Consider the following 23813-nt stretch of genomic DNA (forward strand, 5'->3'; position numbering starts at 1 on the left):
TTGGACTTTAATTTTAATCACTTTTATTGGTTATGTTAATTAGTGAGATTTTATTTATGAAAAATCAATTAACAAAATATGTTACACTTATTTTCAATTAAACTTCATCTGGTTAACAGTCATTGCGACTAAATCACTGGACTTGACTACAATTATCACGATACAAGAGCTAATTGTCATTTAGGTTAATTGTTTGAATTGTGGCAAATTTCAAGTCGATTTTCAGTATTTCGTAAGACAATTGAATGGATAATCTGTTTTTGCTTCTCAATGAGTTGAACATTAAGATGAAGATGGTGATAAGTGTGATGATTAAGTTTGAAGATGTTTGAAGATGAGAGATTCTGAAAAGATTAGCAAAAAGGCTTGATAAAAGTCGTAACTATTGTTGACTTTTTCTCATCATTTGCAAAAAGAGATTAAATTGTTTCTAATACTTTCCAACAATTAGAGATTGTTGAGATGAGATAAACAATAAGATTATAATATTAGGACAATGGTGATGACGATAAAGAGCCTTAATTATTGATCAACGAATCGAGTAATTATATGGAAGAAAATTGTGACACATTATCTATTCTCTCATGGTAATCATGCTGTTTTCTTAAAGTTCAGTCCCGCTTAGAATCTTTATCTTATCTGTCTGATCATTTCTCTCCTCAATCCACATGATAATCATCAATCATCATTAGTCTTTTGGTTACTACAACTACAACAACAACTATTGATTTCACTGTGGTCAATTCAATTGAACATTTTCACCTCAAATCATATAAATGACCATAAACATTATCGGAATTATCTTAATATATTAGCTTCAAACGTTAACTGGTAAAAATGCTTCAATGTTTTGTTCCTTGTGCGTGTTCAGTAAGCAAGGAAAATATCAATGTAACATATTGTACCAAAGGGGATTGATTAAACTTTTTTTTCCCTCTGTTTCCTTTTTGTTCAACTATTTTTATCTAATATAATTTACTATTGACCAGGCATCTCAACGATACTTTCCTCTAATATCCTCACTTTTACTGACCATTATTTTTGGTCAAACATTTTCCTCATCCATCAATCTTAATACAGTCTCTTTTGCTTCTGAGGCTCTTTGCCTGTTTATATTCATTTTTCATAATAATAATAATATTGATAATGTATACTGGGAAAGTTCTGAGTGAGAAGTGGAAGTAAAATCAGCTTTTTTTATCCCGAACTGTATTTTGTTTATTTTACCTTTTTTTCACAGAGTACAAAATTCAATATAACATTTTATTGGATCTTTCATCTTAATCATTTGACCCATAAATGTAATCATGGACTGATTGAATAGGAAGGAAAAAAATGACATTATAATGAGACATATCGAGTAAATGTATTACCGAATAATTTTCACTCCCAATGTCCATCTAAAAGGATGTGCAACATATGATAATTATGTTTGGTCAAGGAATCGGGAAGATAAAAAATAGGAAATAAACGTCTCTCTCTCTCTCTCTCTCTCTCTATTCACCATCTTCGTAATATACTTTCTTTTCCAGTGGTCAGTCTGAATGTCATTCTGTGTCACCTGAAGCCTTTTGAATTGTAACAAGAGCAAAAAATATTAATAGTAACAACATCAACTAAATTACCATTCTGGCCAACCGGTCAGATCTAAATGGATAATATTAGGATAACTTAGATGAAATTTTCTCTTATTATTATTACTGATTTTCCAATATTATTATCAACAAGAAATAACGTAGTTATAGTTACCTTTTGATTTGATTCGATTCTCTCTCTCTCTCTCTCTCTCTCTCTCTCTCTCTCTCTCTCTCTTGTTTTTCCTTTTCCATGTTCTTCTTTATCTTCTACTTCGTGTTGTTCCTTGAATTCTCAATTTCCTCCAAACAGATTCTTATATTTTTATCTACGTAAACTCTATCATTTTGATGATTCTTTTTGTGTTTTCTTTCCTCTTATTTTACTCCAATATCATCAGAATAAAATCAGGTTCATATTTCTGGTCTGTTGAACATTTTTGAATCAAGGTAACTTACATGGTTTCATGGGGCGAAATGAATTACATTCAAATGACAGTTGAAAATTGCTTTTCTTTTTCCCCTTTTTCGTTTAACATTTTCTTCATCCTAATATTCAACTTTCATCACAAGCATCAACCATTTCTTTTAACTATTTCCGCTTTTTTCCTTTTCATTGATATGATAAAAAAGCTCAACAATGTATTACCTCATTTTCCCTGAAAAGTCTATGAATCAGGTATTGTCCTCATTTTTTTCCATGTAAATGATTCCAGTATCATTGATGTTATCGTAATTCAAAGGGTTCTTGGTCATATCTGTTGATATTAATACTACACTTAGATATCAGAGCTTATTTTGTAATGTTAAGGAGAGACATTTACACTTTCTTATTGGAACTTTTTCTCATTATTCTGAAACTTTATCTCCTCATTATCATCACTTTGTTCTCATCATCTTTCATGAATAATCCTTTCTCTTTTTTTCTAATCTTCATTAATCGTAAATTCTCACGTTCTCTTGTTGGATAAACATTCTAAGTATTGTATTTAAATGAGGTTCCAGGAAGGTGATGACACTATCCTATTAGGAAATTTATTCTTATGATAATAAACGTTAGGATGTCCTGATATTCATGTTATTGTATCAAGAAAGAAACTGAAAGAGATCATGATGATGGTGATGATCAGTTTTCAGTATAAGAGATTGATGAATGATGATGTGAAGAGAGAGAGAGAGAGATAAATCTGCAAACAGTTTTCCATTATCGTGATAGAATTGATTTTCCTCGTAATGGTCATTTGGTCAAGAATAATAAGCTTCATTATTTGGATGATCATAATTTCACATCTCTAATAGTTAATGATCATTTTCCAAATCCAAATTAATAGATTATCTGTTTACATAGTTGAAATAAATAGATAACAAAGAGAGAGAGAGAGAGATTAATCAAAACCCCCATGAAAGTTAGTGACACTTAACTGATTGGGTTACAAATGGAGTATTAAAGTTAACACTTTGATTAACATTCAGTATAATTAGTCTGAGTAATCAGAATGCGGATTGAACATGATGATTGTTTATTACAATTGAATGACAATAACTTACATCCTCAGATAATATCAACAGGAATGTTTAAATATCGGAAATGTTTGGTTGTCATTGGGAACAATTTATCCATCACAATCAATCGTAATCACAACTCGTTGCTTGGGAATCTTATTTATCCTCATCTTTACTAAAATACTCATTATCATTATCATGAAGATTATTACTATTATTATTATTATTATTACATGATTCTGTTACAAGGGAAACAAATGATTAAAGGAATTTCCGATTTTTCTTTTTCTTTTCGTTTGTTTCTTTTTCCCCTGTAGCTTCAGGTTCATTTCAACACAATCATCAGAATCATCATGTAATCATTATTTTCATCACTGGACTAAACTCTCACTAATCAAAGGTAATAACATTGATGGAAATTAATATAATTATGATGATAGTAATACTTGTAAACCAATGTGATTATTGTCTTTTACTTGATTGTTGATTAATCATTTGTGAACCAATCAATTAAATTGCTCTTCCAATGGAATGTTTAACTTGGAACTTTTTTTCTTCTTCTTTCTTTTTTCGATGAAATTTCCTTGATTATTTGATGACGAAGGAGGGATTTCGAAAGAGATAGAGAGAGAAAACTCGGAGGAAGGAAGATAAACTATTCGGAGGATGAACGAAGGAGGTGGTAAGTACATGAGGGTGTGGAAAATGGCGGTGGGTGAAGAAGGAGGAATAAGAAAAAGATATAAAGGATTTAACAAGTTTTTCCATCATAATGAATGTTACCATCGAAATTATTTCCAATTGTTCAGAAGAAATGAATTTCTCTCTCTCTCCCCTGATTCATCATTCTAATAATCATCTTCATCTTTTGCTTATTGCTAATTTCATGGTTGACTATTTCCTATTTAACTATTAATTTCCGTTTCCTTTTTCATTATGTATTATAACAAAGTTTAGTTTTTCATCATTATTATATTAATACTTAGATTACTTTTCCATCGTCATAAATTTGATTTAATTTGATGATTTGTTTTCATTTTATTTGTTTTTATTTACTTTTTGATATTTTGTTTCCAAATGTAGATCAATTAACTGTAAATCGTAACAATTTCATTCTAAAAGATGATCAAAGTGATTAAGATTGATTTGATTCATTGATTTGATTCTGTTCCGTACTGAAGCCAATCAAACAATATCAATTTCTATCAAATTGACATGACATTTTAGATTCCAAGTGACATTCAATAACTTTTCATACGATTTTCAATTAACCTTCATGATTTGGATTACATTTATCACCATTCATGATGCTACTTTAATCATGTAACTTTATTTTCCTCTTCAACCATAATATCATGAATATGATTTCCATGAGCAATGAGATTCAGTTTCAAATGCTAGAAAGTTAAATGAAATTCATGTAAAGTAATAATTAGGAAAGAGCAACAAAAAACAAACTAAACAGCAGATTAACCAATAAGTTAATTAGATAATTGTTTTAATTATGATTTATCATGACCTAAAAATGATACTAAACATGAGCCTTGTGTTTGGGTAAAACAAATGATAAATTTAATTATAATTAAATCAACAGAATCGGTCAGTTTATTTTGAAATTTCAAAGTTGAAGTTTTTTTTTTAATTTCCCAGCAAATGTAATAACTATGTTGATATAAAAATTTTGCATGAATAAATTCATGATGAAAACAGTGCTAAAAGAATTGAATAATCAGTTAGCTTTGGCTATCATCAGAGTGTAATGATAATACTTTAAATCTAATGTTGATGATGATAATCATCATCACCATCATCATCATGGTAACGTAACTTTCTCGTCTGATTAAAAGTGAATCAAGATTTGTTACTGTCAAGAGTAATCTGATATCTGAATTTGAGATGCAAACAAAAATTGAGATCGGTCCATAAAAATGGTATTCACCATGAGGAATCCATACTCAGGGTCTTATGAACATTTATATTCATGAAAAATCATCACGATGATAACCATGATAATAGTAATAGGAAACAGTTGGAAGGCATTTATGGCTCAAGAGGTTAAGACTGTTTGTAAATGAGATAACGACCAACTATTATCATGGAGCAAGAAAAAAAAACTCCCAGTCAGTTTCAGAAATTCTCAGAACATTATTTAGTTATTAATATCCATCATTTCATCATCTGCTCATCAGTCTCTCGAACTCTCTGTCTAGAGTTGTAATAGTTTAGAACCTTGTGGTCGAAACTTGATTACTACCTGAGTTCTAAAGAGAAATTGGCCTTTCAATTTCTCTTTACATTGAATGAAAAATAATGAAAAATTCGATTCCATGCTTACCTATAAATAATTCTGAATAGATGATGATGACGATAATAATTCTCATCATCATCATTATGGGCAAACATTTGCTATCATCACCTTGGAAAAAAATTCTTCATCTCTGAGTTTCTGATTCTTTTCTTCCTCTTCTTTGGAAAAGTTTTTCAATCTGATGGAACATTTTTTACTTATTTTTCTTCTTACAATATAATCATCCTAATCATCATCTTCGTCTTCTCAGCATGATGAAGATGATGTGGAAAGTCCACATCATCTTCATCAGTATTATCTCGCTACACTTTTTTTTCCATCGCCTCTTATACTATTTTTTTCCTTCTTCTGAACAATTTTTTCTCCCTTCAAACTTTTTACTCTTCTTTTTTCTTCCAAGATAGAACTTGAGTTTTCACAATTACCACCATGATGGTATCGACACTGATGATGATGATCATGATGATGATATAACTCATCAAGATGAGTGCATTAGTGACTTAACAATATTTAAGGGAAAGAAGATGAAGATAAGTCTATGAAAGGAACATTTCATTTCCAATAAGAATCTGTATCTATTTTTTTTCACTTGTTCTTATTGTAACTTATATGCAATTCAGATGGATAAATATTATCATTACCATCACCATGAAGAGGACATCATCATCTTCCTCATTATCCTCATCCTTTTCATTAACCAACTAATATGGTTTTCAGAGTGTTACCAATTACCAGTCACTACCAATGATCTAATCTGATTTAATTCCCATGATGAGTAAAATCATTACGATTAATCTCATCAAAGTAATCATCATTATCAACATAACATTTTGAGCTGTTAAATCAGTTCAATTGAAATTTACGTAAGCAACTTAATTAAAGATAACATAATAGACTCTCCCTTGAGCATTTCAAGTATCATCATCATCTATTTTTTTCTCCCTCTCATCCTCATCTTCTTGTAATAATTATTCTCTCATCAACAGAATCAATTTCATCATTATCTAGATAAAGAGAAAATATAAAACTCTCTCTCTCTCTCTCTCTCTCTCTCTCTCTCTCTCTCTCTCTCTCTCTCTCTCATTCTCTCTCTTTTATCGTCTTCATTTCTTTTCATTGTGAGTTTTTTTCGTCTCCTTATCCTTTCAAACTTTATCATCATCATGAAAATCATTATTTAAATACACTTTTGTAATTTACCTTCATCTTCAACCTTGAATATTATTCATCTCAACTCATTACCTTTTACCTTGGGGATTCTTAGCATTTCCTGGTAACATTTACCATTGAACTTTACATTGAACTTTTGCTAGCATTTAAAGCTGATTCAGGATGAAGTTTCATTCTCAGGCACCATCATCATGTTTTCATATGAATGTATAATACATGTCACTTGAAGTTATACATTAGCCTTTGCACCATGTGAGAATTTTCATTCATTTTCTCTGTTAATATTCATCATATTAATACATTGTAACTTCATTCATATATGAATTCATTGAGCTTTTTTCTTACGGCTTTTGGCTAGACCAAATTGTATTCAGAATGGGAGCCAAATATTTCCTTTGGCAATTTGGATAAAGTATTAAAGAACGAGAAGAAAAAAGAAAGAACTAGAAATTGAAACAGATTAATGGAATTAGCAATCAAGATAAAAAGTACCTTAAGGTAATCAACTTGATGATTACGATTATGATTATGATCAGTTTGCGACAATTTTATCACAATAATGAAAATAACCTTTAGGATTTTCTCAGTGGGAATCCTAAAAGGTTATCATGAAACTGAGAAAGGCTAAAATGGCATTGAAAACCCTTCAATTGCAGTATTTTCAGACAAGAAATCAGATAAATCATGAAAATTATTCTCAATGTTCAGTGACCACAAAAATATCAAGATATTATCATCATGATAAGATGAATTCTGTAAATCAGATTGGACAGACTCATCATACGAGTCTGTTAACTTATCCAATCTATATAATAAAAATATCACCATGATAATCATCATATTCATGCAAGTTTATCACCATTCATCAGGATAATCATGGAAAGTTATGAAATGTGTGGCAAAGGTAATTTCCTGTTGTGAATAAAAATCTTGGCGAGATTTATTTTGTTACCAAGTTACATTATGATGAGAAAAAGATCTGAAACCAGCAAAGGAAAGATGATGATACGAAGTGATGATGAAGATGATGAAGAGAGTGAGAGAGAAGGATAAATACGACCGATAGAATATGTTATCATGTAATGTCAGGTAAGAAAATTATTATAAAAGAAAATGTTTCATATTTTTTTCTCTCCTCTTCTTTTCTTATTCTATGAATGTACTTTTTTTTCTGTGTCAACACATTTTCGTCTGTCAAGTGAACAAGAAGATGATGAGTCCCTGTAGGTTGTTTGATGAAAGATGATAAGGAAGAGTGAGTGAGTGAGAAAGTATTTATATACATTATGTGAAGAAAATGAGAGAGAAGGAGAGATGACGAAGAAAACAATCAATGATGGATATTATAACAATGAGGAGGGAAGATGAAGTTTTATCAATAGTATATTTATATTCACAGGATGATTGAAGACAAGATGATGAGGAAGATGATAAAGAAAAACTTACCGTTATAAAAGATTGAAATTGATTGGACGATGTTACCTTGATGTTTTTTTGCTCTTTGTTACATCAAGAGTGTTTTCTAGTTGACTCTTTTTATCATCTTCTTCGTCTTCTCATCTTCATCATCATGTTATCTTTACGCTGATAAGCAAATATTAATCAAACTTTTTACTCTTCTTCTTCATGTTTCACCTGAATCTCCAGGATATTCTGATATTATCTCCCATGTGAATCTTAAGTTTCAATTGATGTTTGTTGTTATTGTTCAACTTTTTTGTTGTTGTTCTCACTCAATCTCAGTCTTCACTGACTCTCCTGTTTGTTTAACCTTTAACATACAACAATATACATGTAGTAGGTTGAAATGATTTAGAAACATTGAACTAAATCAGTTGAAATGATGATGAAGCCTGGAAATCAGGATGAATGTGTATCTTTACATCATTTTTACACATAGAAAAGGGTAAAGAGGGAAACCTTTCTCTCACTCAGTATATTGTATGAATTATGGTCTCTTGTATGTTAAGAAGATACTGATTTGAATCCAATTGTTTTACCTGAATAACATGATGATGACATTGACAACATTAATTCACATGATGAATATTGGATTTTTAGTTTTTCTACTCTGTTTTATTCTGATTAACAGTTAAGCCTTAGCATGAAAAGTTAACCTTATTTACTTTTATTTATATAATATAGTAGGAAAAGTTGATGGGGAGAAAAGTTCTCAATTCTTGTTTGATTGTTTCTTTCACTTTTATCACATTTTATTGGAGTGAAGCAAAAAAGTTCATCCTTTAAAAGGTAAAAGGAAATAGAGGGAAAAAAATGAAATGATTGATAAAGAAAAATTTTTTTCGATTAGATAACAAATGATAACAGTTAAAATAATAACTCATTGATGGTAACAATAGATGATCCTGATGATGATGATAAACGGAAACAAAATGAAAAGCTTAACTTTGATGATTGATTTTAAATGTAAGAAATGGGATAAGAAAATGGATATTGACTTGGAAGAGATAGAGCATTAACTGGGAGTGGAAATTATCATCATCTCTTGGCCTCATATTGTCTCTCTCTCTCTTTTCAATGTCGAAACGTTTCTCTCTCGAGTATTGTAAAATTGTCACCTTGACCAATTGATTTCAACTTTTTTGTTTTCTTGTCACATTGAAGCCAATACTATCGTTAATTGAGCTTAAGTCATTTGATTATTTTTCCATTTTTCCATTTGATAAAAGATGTGAACGAAGACAAAATTGAGCTTATCCAAAAATCGGTAATAATAATAAACGAAAAGGCAAAATAATTGCAATGTGAATTTAATCTGAGCTAAAACTTTATCTCTCCCTTACGATTGATCCCTGGTCATCTATTTTCCAACTTGGTTCTGTACTCTCTCTCTCTCTTTTCTTCCCATTATCATCTTAATCATCTTTCCTCATCTCTTCACATCCTCATCATCATTTCCTCTAACCAAACGTTAGAGGTTAATCCAATCGAATCCAGCTTGGAAATTGCCTCTAAACAAAAACTTCACATGAACACAAGATGAGCAGATGAGGATAAACACATGAAAGAAGATGAAGATAATAATAACCAAGTAACATTATTGGATATTTTAATATTCTTACCTCAATGTAATACATGGTTTATCATCATCTTTTTGGTAATAAACTTTGAGCAGGAGAAAAAATCACCGAAAATATCATGAATGCTCAGCAAAATATTGAGTTTTCCAAATGATAAAAAAAGATCAGGTTCTCAAATTTATTATCGTCATTGTTTTAATAATATTAATCTAAAACTAATCTTATCATTTTCTCATGTTTATCTTTGAGTTATAAGAAGATGTTGAAGGAAAATATTATTATCTCATCCTCGATCCAATGTCCAGTTTGGTTGATGAAAATATGAAGATAAACTAAATGGTCAAGTGAATTTAATTTATCATTTATATCTTGATCATTATCAGGGAATGAAATTTAATAATATTAACAAATGAATTCTAAGCTTGTTCATGTTGGCGGGTAAATTTTTTTTTCTTTTTCCTCTCATTCAGTTTATATAAAGTTAAGAGCTGAAAGAAAGCAAAGAAAACATTTTATTCAGGATTTTCAATGAATTCTTACAGAAAATTCTGTCAGAAAAAAATATCATGATAAATATTTGGATATGATTAAAATATCAATACATTATATTCAGTTATAAATATCTTACCTTTCCAATTCAAGATGATGACTTCAATTGGAATCGTTTGTCCAAATACTTGTCAGGCTTTACTATTAATGGTTTGATAATGGGAATTGAATTGGAGCAGATGAAAAGGTGAGTATACAGGGTGCATGAGGTGTGGTTGATTCTATAGAGAAAAGATGATTTTGATCTAATGGTTTTTTTCTGTAAAAATTTTACTATTACAGAAAATCGAGTTCAGAACTTTTCTCTCTTTCTCTTTTTATTTCTTTCCTCTTTTAGAATATGAAAGTTTTATTTTCTCATAGAAGTGCAAATACTAGAAAGACCATGATGATAATGATTTCGTTGATGATGATAAAGGAAATAGATGGATGATAACGATTGTGTATATGAGAATAAACCTCAAGTTCATATGTACGAGTCAAAGGTAATTGTGTTTAGATCAAAAGTTTGATAATAAATCGTCAACATGATTTCGAGTCAGAAAATTTGGTTACTCGATTGACTGGAAACATTTTTTTTCGTTTCACCACAATTCAGATTTTCATGGTTATTCTGGTGTCGTATTAATCGTGCTCATGGATTTCCATGTTAATCCTGAGCTTATCTTCAACCCGAACGGACATGAAAATACTAATTAAAAACTGACTCATGTTGTCCATCAATATTAATCATATTGGTCAGTTAATAAAAGTTGAAAGGTCAACACTTTATGTTTCCATCAAATGCTTTTCACTGAGAGAGGAAAACAAATTTCGTAACTAATTTGAATAATCGTTCATTGAGATGGATCAAGAAACTGTTGAGTACAATTAAGTATCATCAGATTTAATTAAAATGAGTACAGTTAATCAAAGTGTTTCTTTTTTTAAACCTTCATGTGTAAAAATTTTAAAACAAAAACACTTTTGTTGATTGATTGGTTATCATTATTATGTTATAATGGTTTTAATATTTATAATGAATTTTTATCATGAACAATCTGAACAAATTGACAGGTTCAATGATGGACAATTACTGAGTAAACTTTTTGATCAACAGTTTAACAAGTTGAAATTTTGTTTCTCTATTTCTTTTCAAGTATATGAAAAACTTTGTGACATTTTTATTTTTTGGCTCCATGATCATGATAAGATTTCAAAGGAACGATAAAAATATAAATAATGATGAACTTTTGTTCAACATCAATTGTAATCATTGAGCAACATGATAAAGATTGTGATTTATGCTTTTGATGAAACTTATCTCTCTCTCTCTCACATGATAAAATATTGATAAGATGATTCTCTCACCGAGACGTTGACAGAATGATGATCTTATATCAGGAAAGTAATTCACGATTTCGAGTTCTAATTTCATCTATCCTTATAGTCTGGAGATGATGACAACCATGAGGATGAAGAGGATGAGATGATGATAGTGGTTGTAAAGGAGAGAGAGAGCAAAAAGGAAACCAAATATCAGTGAGTTTACATTATTATTTTGTGAAATTTTGAAAATTGAAATTTTCTCTTTCCACCAACAGGAAGTTTATCATGATAATTAAATGAGAATGCTGAGAGTTATTCAGAATGAAGAATTAAAGATGAACAGAGAAAAGTAATTTACTTGAGAAGTTAATTAGTTATAAGAATTTAAAGTTTACATCCCATGTAATAAGCTGGTGAGAATTAAATAAACACCAATTAATATCTAAAAGTTTTAATGTCAACGTCGGAATGTCAGATTTTTTTTCTTCATATTCTCAGATCAACATGAAACTCATGAAGACAGAATAGAAAAACATTTAAATCTAAATATTATTGAGAAAATTAATTATCAGGCTTAATAGTCAATCAACTAATATTCACTCATATTCAAACTGAAAACCTTAAAAGTCAAAATTTTCTCTTGAATTCTGTAGGATTGTTCATGATTTCATGGTGAAAATTATATTATCCATTTTTCCTTGTTCTTCCCATTCAATTGAACTTCCTGAACTTTTGTCTTTCGTGATATTTTTCACCCTCACTTTTTTTTATATCATGAGATGATATTAATTCATTTGTGTAAAGTAAAAGCAGGAAAAAGTTCATTATTATAATGGTTCGTCATTATCTTCACTTTCACACTCATTCAAAGTTCATCAGTTATCATGTTGATTCATTTCCCTGTTGGATAAACATGCTTTTTATTTGTCATGAGTTAATTTTACCATTAGCTTCATGGTTATCATTTCATTATAATTGTTACTTTGTAGACTTGAATAATATATAATCGTAATCATATGGAACCATAATGATGATAAAATTTGAATCATGAACAAAGTTCAGAATAACAATTATCATCCTTATTATGTAAAATTTTTCATTTCCATCATGCTAATGATTTTCCAATTGCTACCTGATTTAATTTACAGTCAACAATCAACTTAATCATAAACCAAGATTTTCCTTTATAACCCAAGATTAAATTTTCTTCAACTTTTGAATATATTTAAGACGAAATTGCTTCTCATTTACCCTAAAGGTATATATAGAAATTCACAATTTGTTTCAACATCGATGTTACATATTAACTTTATGGAAATATAAAAGTTCAATGAAAACAATCAAGAATTTTGTTCTTGATTCATTAGAACTTATCGTTAGATGAATATATGTGTGTATGTGTGTGGAAAGTAAAAAATATCATTAGCATGGAAAAAGAAAAGAAAGAAAATGAAAATAATTTCAATTTTCCTGGTAGACATTGAATAGAGTTTCAGAATTTGTATTAATAATATTCAAGAGATTCAATCGAAACCGTAATTTATCACATTTACCGTTATTTCATCAGAATATATTGAAGGCACATTGATTGAATAAAAAATCAGCATATTGAGAGTTCAATATAAACAATTGACTCTGTAAAAAGTTAACATGATAAACTTTTATCATGATGTATATTCATTAAATTTAATGATGTCACAAGGAAAATACAAAAGTTCATGAAAATTATCATGATTATTGCTATCAAATAGTATATATAACATAACAATATTAGATAATAGTATTTACAAATACATCAAATCAATAATAACTATAAGAAAATACATAAAAAAGACAATAATAATAATCAAGGTAATACAATTCTGATAATAAAGATGAAAATTTCATGATGTTCATGGGGATAACAAGGTAAATATTAATATCCAAGTTTTGATGACAAAAAAAGACATTCAGAACTTCAAGTTACATAACTATTGCAAACACTTAAAGTGATAATTATTTCAAAGGGTATAGATGGAAAATAAAAGTTCATGATTTCTGAACTCGGAACAGGGTGAGAAAATATCTTGCTCCAAGCTCAAGAATCGTATTCAATAAACCATTTATGTATTTTATTATCTGATAATAAAGTTATGGTAGAAAAGGCATCAACTGTGATTTTTATCTGTATGATTATCATTTCAATGAAATAAATTCACAGGGCTACTTATGAGTTTACCATGAACAGGGAGACTGAAAAAAAAGAAAGAGCGAAAAATTTTCGATTCAAACAATGTCCTTCAAGCCTTTCATCTTCTTCTCATCATGAGCTTCTTTCTGCCCCATGAGATAACTACTTTACTCTTTCCATTTCTCTCTTTCTCTCTCTCTCTCTCTCTCTCTCATCCATCTCTTCCTTTTTCATCATCATGTCTTGCTCATAGATAGGGAAGAAAATCTCAAGAGTATTCTCAACCTCTCAAGGAAAGAAGAAGGAGAAAAAAGATGATCAGGAAGATAAAGATAAGAATGAAGATGATGGAGATGAAAAGCCTCAAGAAAAGGTGAGAACGAGTTCCTTATGGTTTTCATAAGAACTTTTTTTTTACACTTTCCCTCCCAGCGACTAAGAAAGGTACACAAGGCATGAATATGATAGAATGAGGAAGATGAGGATGAGGATGAGAAGAAAACAAAAGGTACTGAGAGAGAAAAAAAAATGCAATGAAAAAGCAAATAATAGAAGACGTGAATTGATGATGAGAGATGATGTTGATAAGTGAAGTACACAGAATTGTTTTTGTCAGAAATTCAATTAAATCGCTGATCAATATTATCGTTCAATCTCAAATAATACTAAAAAAAGATCCACGTATCCTTTTCAATATCGACTTTGTGACCAAATATTTTGATGACGAAAACGATAAAGATATAAGATGATGATGATGATGATGGTTTATAATTGACAATAGTTGATTATTAAAGAGAGAGAGAGAGAGAGCTGTTAACATCCTCATCATCATGATGTGTCTTAATTGATTATCTCAATTATCTTATCCTTTTTTTTTATATATTTACCTGGAAAAGACAAATAAACAAAAAGCTTGTGAAAGTTTTCACGTCAAGTTAATTGTTTAACCATCAAATCAGATTGTTGTTAAACAATAACTTGAATGTTAATTGTTATGAGGTTTTTCGGTTAGATAAATGATTAAACAATTCACATAGAATTTAACTTAATTGCTGGTTAAATATTAACTCTACCAATCTAATGAAAAGCAATATATTAATAATATAAACTTGGATAAAGCATAAAAAGTAATAGCCAAAGGTTAATGTTACTTGAATAATGAAGATGAGAATCCAAAGTAAAACCAAAATGTTTACGATATTAAATATATATAATATTTATCGTTATTATTATTATATTTAGTAGACAGCATTTAGCTTTATCTTATATGAAACATTTTCCTTAATTTTATTATTATTTGATCACATTTTAAATGGTAAATTACCTGTGATAATTTAACTGTGCCACTTTTTTTGTTTCCAGATCTCAACTTGTAATACCTTTCATTGAGTAACAATCTTGAAAGAAACAGTAATTGTTTCACTTGTAATATTTTCAATCTAAATGATGATCAACATTTGATGATTCACTAAATTATTAAACAAAAAAGTTCATTATCTGAATTATTATCATTATTGTTTTCATGATGATGATGATGATGTTAATGATGGTGATACTCTGGTATATATTACTGTTAAATTGAATTGAATGATAAATGTGATGAGGTAAAAACTTTACTCCAATGATCAAGAAGTCACAGTTGATTATGATGATGATTATTATGATAAATATGATATTCATTTATATACATCATATGAATTTGGAATATGATCATGATTAAGTAAACGAGAACACCAATCATCCATTTATTGCTTCATCTCCATCAGTTTGCTTGTATTTACTTTCACTACGATGATAATTTGAAAATTAGATTCGGTTAATAAGCTTTTTTTTTATCTTGGAAAATGAAGACTTCAGTTATGATAATGATCGAGTTAATTGTTATCATGATGGAGCCTTTAATGAATTTTTCTGAATGGACATTTTAATTGGCTATTTACTGAGCATTTTCCTTGGATTTTTATTAATTGTGATACTTAAACACAAGCATCTTCTTCCCATCAAACTATTACATCTCATCTATCCAAACACAGAGACCAAATAAAAAAAACGGTTCCTGTTGATGATGAAGATTCAAGATTCAACCCCCGATAATCATGAACCCATGTAATGAAATAAAAGTAAATTGTTTGATAAACAGTTAACCTAAAAAAAGAGCTTCAATCTTGTTTGATTAATAATTTTCATCTCAATTGGCTTTTCCATTTAATTAACCTTCATCTTCATTAGTTTGTTAAAAAAATAACGGTTTTTTTAAATCTATTGCTTACCTTAGCTAATGTTCAACCATGATGTTGATTATTATGAGGATGAGGATGAAATGAGAATGAAGATTGTGAATTAGAAAATTTTGATGATACTCAATGATGATTATGATGACAAGCTGTTACTACATTGAAGGATAAACAATTAATCTAAAATCAATTGATTCTATCAAATAATTTTGATTCCAATTAAGTCAAGAATCAAAAGCAAATTTAAATACTCTTTTCATATATTAATAAATTCATCAATAACTTAACAAGTCTCATTATCTTTTGAATTATTATTAATATCTTGACATTTGTTGAGAAATTAAATCTTATTACGATGATAATGAAAATATTATCATTTTCGAAATTGAAATGTTCAGAGAAAGAAAGAAAGAAAGAAAGAAAGAAGAAAAAAAAAGAGAGAGAGAGAGATGAAAGAATTTCGAAAGAAAAACTTTGTTCTTTTCTCTGTTTCTTCCTACATTGTTTTATTGCGAGAAAAATGTTTCCATATTATCGTTCCTATTGAAGAAAATTCATCCTGAAGATTCATGGGGATAAAAGGTTGAAATGAAGATGATGATGAAATATCTAGTCTATTGATTGGTTTTTCGCTTTGGCGATAAAAAAATGATGATAACTTTATATTTTCGTTTGATAAGCTCTTTTTTCGTTATCATGTATACAAAAAGAAAGAGTGAAAATAAGTTTGAGAAAAGAACGAAAAATCTGAAGATTAGAATAGAGAGAGAGAGAGAGAGAGAGAAGAAAAAATTATTCCGATGAACTATATGTTACTATATATACTTAGAATTGGAATAATCGTGACTCTTTCTTCAATTCGAACACGTTTCATTCCCTGAATAATATTTACACTTTGATAAGCATTTTGTGTTTCAAGAATCATACTCCACATCTTCATTATCTTCATGTTATCATCATCATGATAACTTTTATCATTACATGAAAGCTTATCTCAAGTCTTTATTTGTTGACTCAACTTATATGCTTTTTTTTATCTGTGCTCAGGTAACAACAACAACATACTATTACCATTGATTAACTTTGATTGATTCAATGATCTTAATAATACTTATTATCGTTCATGTTAACAACAAACCTCAACAATTAACTTTAATCAATTATGAATCTTCACCATGAAAAGAAATACCAAAATCTCAGTTAGAAAATGATGATAAACATTTCCTTTGATCACTAATCTCAAACTTTATTGTTTTACATACAAGTTAATTAACCATTATAATAACAATGAGATTAATAAAGTTAATTATCGTTATCATTACAATTAAATGAATACATTGTTACAAACATCTAACAATTTACTGAATGAAAATAATACCATTTGAATGATTAAAATGATTAGGAGTTACTAATCCTGAGATGATTAATCTTGTAAGAATCACTTGTAAATGATTAATGATAATAAGCTAATTAATTTTTTATATATTAAAAGTTCAGAGTATTAATAATAATCAGTAGTAAATATTAATACAAGAGATGAGAAGTTATCTAATTGTTTGGAATCAATTTGCATACTAATATTATCCAAGACTGGAAAATTATCTTATTAATATATTGAACATTGAGAATAGAAAATTATGCTAATCACATCATAAATTATGACATTGATTTATTATCCATGTTAAGTTTTTACTCAACGAAAAAAAAACACAAAACAGTTAGTTTACAATTCAATTAATCAGCTAATCAACAGTCATCTGGTTAACTCTGTAGTTAATTACAAACAATTACAAGATACTAAATCAAGAATGTATTACAATAATAGTAACGAATCAGCAATTAATTCAGATAAATTATTATGTAAAGTAGAGCAAAGAAAAGTAAAACTTTATGAATTCACTTTGTTTGGGTTAATCCATTATCTTTGTATTAATGTGATGATAATAATAGTTGATATTATTTTTCTCTGTCTCTCTAATTGCTATTAACTAATTACCTTTTTTTTTAATTTTAATTCGAAAACAGTTATGTAGCCATTATCTATCCATTAAAACCTCGAATGTCCAAGAAAAACACCGTATTCATAACTCTAGCAATTTGGATAATTGGAAGTATATTAGCCTTGCCTAATATGCTTTATTCAAACACGAAGCGGGAATTTTTCCTCAATGGAGATTATCGTGATATTTGCTTCCTCGAATGGCCTGATGGACAAGCAAATACAAGTAGATTTGATTATATGTAAATAATTTATTCTTATTATTAACAATTATATTATACACACCAAAATATGAAAACATTTTCCATGTATAATTTATGTTTCCCATTGAATAATTAATGCCAAATAACTTTTATCATATATACAGATGAGAATAGTAAAAAAAAAATGAAATAATATTATCATTATATGATTAGTATTATCATTGAATTAATAACTTTCACCATCAGATCAGGTCAGATCAACATTGCTAATTGAAAACTAAATTGAAATGTTATGATGGTTGTAATTAAGTTCATAAATATAAATATTAATACAATTTATTGGGAAATTGTTACTATTTGATATTATATTCTCATAAATATAAACATACATACACTTAGTTGATTTGATTAGGTTTCTGGAGAATTTTATTAACCTTTTTGTTTATATCGTTGATTTAGTTACAATGTGATAATTTTATTGGTAACTTATATGGTCCCAATATGTTCAATGTGCTTTACCTATTCTCGAGTTGGTATTGAACTTTGGGGTTCAAAGGGTATTGGTGAATACACAGAGAAACAAGTGGAATCAATGAAATCAAAGAGAAAGGTAAACAATTAACTATTAATTGATTTCGTTTGTTTTTTTTCCCTCAAGTTGAAAACTTTTTAGTTTGATTGATACAAATAACTCCATCTATTGGTTTGAATGGAATTTTTTCTCTATGATTTTGATTAACTGATTGAAACTTTGATTTTTTGTTCATTCATTTAGATTGTTAAGATGATGATTGTAGTATTTGTTATATTTGCTGTTTGCTGGTTACCATATCATGTCTACTTCCTGCTTACCCATCATTTTCCGGAAATGATGGAAGCTGATTATGTTCAACACATTTATCTAATCATCTACTGGTTGGCAATGTCAAATTCAATGTACAATCCAATCATTTACTGTTGGATGAATTCAAGGTAATTAATCAGAGCTATTTACAATGTGTGAATAGGATCGAGATGAAATTAATTAACTAAACCATCCAAATGAAATGATAATTGATTAATTAATACTTTCTCTCTCTCTCTCTCTCTTTATATTAATAATTTTCTAGATTTCGAGAAGGATTCAAGAAAATATTTTGCTGCCTATGTTATGATAATTCTGATTCTGATAATTATTTAGAATCAAAATTAACTCGTCGAGGTAAATCAAGCTTTTCTGAAGCTTGTATTACAGAGACAAAGATACGTTTAAATGGCAATGGTCATGGAACTGCCCTGATGATGGAAGATTTGACAATTAAACAATCTGAATATCGATTGTAAAAATGAACTGATTTATAATGATATTGAGATTAACATCTTGATACTTATACATGTATATGTAATGAAACGTAAATAGTTAATATCTATTGAGTTTAAACCATTAATAATAAGCACAAAGTCGTAAATGGTTATCAACAAGTCGCTTGTGTTGTAAATATAATATATATTTAATCAAAGTGAAAATTGAATCTTAATATTACATCAAACATTTGATTATCCTTGATTAACTGTAAAATTGTTTTATATTACCCATGTAAATAATTAATTTACTGTTATTTATTTATGAAAAAATAAAAATTTCATTTAGAACAATTTTAAAGAATTCGTGATTTCCTTTTCACCAAAGTCTTCTGATACATATGACTGATTTGCGTTATGAAACTTATCTCATTGAATTGCTTCGAGCTTACTTGAACTTGTTGATTCTCATACAGCAATTCTCAGTAACTTTCGCCGAGTTCTCAACTAATTAGCCAAGTACTCATTTGGCTTTGTCAATATGACAGAAGGCAGAGTTTTTTTCAATTAGTTCTCAGTGAGTTTCGTAGATTTTCAGATTATTTAGTCAAGGGTAAGACTAATACAGAACTCTAGCCTTTTATTACTTCTTTTAAGATGCGGTTCCCCCAGTTTGCAAGTTCAGCAACAAACGTGGAGATATCATGTGACTATATGCGCAATTCCAACGTCAAAGGGTAATTTAAGGATCGCGACTTTCAACCTGTACATATGTAAAAATAACAGAGCTTCTAGAGTAGCTTACTGGGCCAATGTGTTTGTATCAGTAGAAATAGTTAAATCGGGTGGATATGACGCCGATAACACACACAGGATAACAGTCGACGCCATTATTCTTGGTGGGGATTGAAATACGGACAACATTTATCGTGGCGATGGAATTGAAAATTTTGCAACATATTGGCTTTTTTTTGTTTTGACAATAATGTTGTTTAAACTCATTCAAATGCCACGCAACATTAATGGTTAATTCACAGAAGCCACGTTTTTACGACACAATAAGGGTGTCAAACGCTTTTAAAATTGCTTAAGAAATTACTTTGCAGTGGATCAAATGCACTTATCTGATCATTTGCCGATCGCAGGAATTATCTAGTTGCTGCGATGGCGATTCAGAGATGATCCGGTTGATGATAAAAATTATGATTCGCTCTACCAATCATTCAAACATTTATTCAAAGCGAAAGAGAGTTTGATTACCTTGCAATGCTACGCTAATCGACTTGAGAAATTCGCTCGCGAAAATCACCAACTTAGGAATATGTTCAATAAAATCTAAAAACATGATTCGTAAATAAATCGATTTCATATTGAGCACATTGAATCAACTTCCATGATTAATCATTTGATAACTTGGGGGAAAGTGCTTGGGCGATTTGAGATTAGCTAATTGGAAGTGATTAGTAAGCGATACTTATTAATAGCTAAAAAATATTAATCATACAAAGAGGTATCCACATGCTCAAATTGAAATTGAGGAATGGGTCGAACTGCACAAGGCTCAACGTCATCAGGAATTAGGATACTGGGAACATTGGTCTTTTAATGTTTTAGACTTTTTAACAATTTTATTTGACATCGTAGTTGATTATCAAGTCAAGAAAACTTTTATTTAGATGGTTAGTTTTCCAATAGATGGAGCTGTAAGCTCGTGCAATCAAAGAAAATCCGATTCATAAAGTATTGGAAGAAAGTAAAGAAACTTCTTTAACAATTAAAAAACGTGATTAACATGATAATAGTTTAATCAAGAAGTACCGATTGTGTTGATATTAGAGAAAAAAATCAATGGAACTTATCGAAAATCGACCAGTGATTTTATCCAAACAAATGTCCAAGTCTAGTTGAAATCGGAATCAGAATAGTGTCTAAAATTCTGGGATATTCTGATTTTATTTTGTTCAAGAATTACAACTGACCTGAATTCTGATGAACCATTTGTGAGGTAAAATCATTATAAGAAAGGAAATTGAGTAATAATAAAAAAGTTCAACTGTAAATGAGCATATTTGATATCATTAACTGAGATAATCATGATTACTAATACATATAATTATGATTAGATCATTAATATCATGTTCCCGGTCTGTGGAAACAGTTGAAACAATTATAGTGATAAATTTTTCTATCATGAATATTTGATCAATTTTTACAAGTAATCTTTGGTGATATTAATATAATCATTAGTAATAGTCGATTTTTAGTCCAAAGATTAAGATTAATACAATTATCATAAACATAAACATTAAAAGTATAAGCAGTTAGACACATAAAAATGACCATAAAATGAATGAAAAAGGTCTGATGGTCAGTCAAATGGACACAAGTGAAAACATCAACCCGTTTCTAGACTCATTACCCTAAATTCACATTTGTCTGACTCTAGATGATAACATTTCATCCAGGGGTTGACCTCTCACTCTAAATTATCATCCTCCCTTAATATCTCTCTCACTATCTTCCATCTTCTCTGGTTCCTCCTATTCACATATTCACAATTACGATAATGAATCTCCCTTTTTCTTTCTCTCTCCGCTCTTTCATCCCTCTCTCTCTCTCTCTGAGATATTTAAGTGACTCTTAATTGCTTTTCACTTGATAATAATGATGATAATCAACATCATTTGATCCTGAGCGATATAAACATCACCACAACAAACGGTGACTGAGCATACGATGTGTTAACCCAGAATTGAAATATTTCATTTACCTTTTTTTACAAACCATTATCATCATCATCATCATCATCATCATAACAATAATCATTATCATTATCAGTCTCATCATTATCCTAACAACAACAGTATCACCACAACCATCAAAACCCATAAAAAAATAACAGATACATCATGTTAGATATGAAATATCCTTTGTCCACCAATGTCCATTAAACAAATGGTTCTGTTTAATCAAACCTTTTTTTTTTAATTTCTCTATCCCTTACAAACTTAATCGTAACAATTAATCAAAAACAAAAACGCGAAAAGAAAAGTTTAATATCAAATCAATGATTTTCTTGTTTACTTTTGCTTGATTATTGTTCAAGCAACAAACTCAAAAACAAAATGTCAAAAACAAAATGATTACTTTTAATCATAATCATGATATCGTCAAGGAAGTTGAAAAATAATAAGTTACCAACCTTAATTGTCATCAACAATCAACAACAATCTACATAAAACCAATGGTAGTATAATAGATAATAACTATTACCGATCATTGACATTTCCAATTGGCCTCGCCCAATGTTTAACTGTCTCTTTAATTGTGTCTATGTAATAATTTTTTGTTTCTAATTTTTTTTTATTCTTTCCAAGTTTGAATTATCAATAATATCATTTGATTCGTGGTCCGTGACCTTTAATGATCGTAAACACGGAGATCTCGAACTCGCTTGGTTGAACTCATGAAATCAATACTTTCTGTCTGTCTTTTAATCATCATCGTTAATTGTTTATTATGTATAATATTATTAGCAACCAATTGTATTATCCTAACTACGGAAATAATCAAATTATTATCATTCAATATTCAGGCAAAATCAATGAGATTTAGTTTTAATTGTTATATATTATTTGGAAAGTTGATTGAATCAGTTATCATTGTAAATTAATGGTCAACTATTATTATTATTATCAATAATCAACGACAGTACAATTAATTGATCTTGTTTACAATTAATAGAGAAATGTTTTAATTGTTTACTACTACTACTAATCTTAATTATTTAGAGGGAGAAAATCATAATTACCTGATGATCATTGTAATCTAATTTCCTGTAATCACTATTTCCGATTTTATTAATATTTAATTGGTAAGAATTCAAATTTCAATAGTAATTACAATTAAGATTGGTAATTGATATTATCGCGATTGAGAGTTAATTTTACTATACAAAGTTTTTTGTATTCTTAAAGTTAATTACTAAATATTAATTGTAAAATCATTAATTCATTCAGGTGAAGATAATGATTAATATCAATTGGAATTCAATTGAAATTTAAAACTCACAATTAAACTGATAGATAAAAATTAATTCATTAATTTAATATACTAATCTAATCTATCAATTAATCTTACCAATTGTGGTACTAGAAAGTTAATTGTTTGGCAGCAATAACTAATCATCATCATCATCATTGGATTGATAATCATCTTAATCATGATTCACCCTCTTCAATGTTAATCATGATCAATCTAATTAACACGTTTGAACGTTAAATTGTTATCACCACGAGTGGAAACTTTGTAATTTTAATCAACCAAATATACAATAACAATCAAGTCAATTTCCTTGTTGATTAAGCTGATTAACCATTATAATTATAATTGACAAATTTTACCAGATCCAAGATTTGTATACATTTAATTTTTCATGTTGACCCTCAATAATAACTTGGATATTTATATAAT

At 28.9% G+C, this 23813-nt stretch overlaps 1 protein-coding gene across 1 annotated transcript in view; it reads left to right on the forward strand.

Moving 5' to 3' along the window:
- LOC128397556 (tachykinin-like peptides receptor 99D) overlaps positions 1 to 19685 on the forward strand; it is a 37775-nt gene extending 18090 nt beyond the window's left edge. The window contains exons 2-5 of the mRNA XM_053358294.1: positions 17883 to 18098; positions 18519 to 18669; positions 18835 to 19031; positions 19169 to 19685. Of these exons, the coding sequence (XP_053214269.1) occupies positions 17883 to 18098; positions 18519 to 18669; positions 18835 to 19031; positions 19169 to 19382 (778 nt within the window). The 3' untranslated portion in view covers positions 19383 to 19685. The remainder of the gene's footprint in view (positions 1 to 17882; positions 18099 to 18518; positions 18670 to 18834; positions 19032 to 19168) is intronic.
- Positions 19686 to 23813: the final 4128 nt, after the last annotated feature.

Source organism: Panonychus citri, unplaced genomic scaffold (assembly GCF_014898815.1).
Source record: "Panonychus citri isolate SS breed McGregor unplaced genomic scaffold, ASM1489881v1 Contig00033, whole genome shotgun sequence".
NCBI classification, from domain to species: Eukaryota; Metazoa; Arthropoda; class Arachnida; order Trombidiformes; family Tetranychidae; genus Panonychus; species Panonychus citri.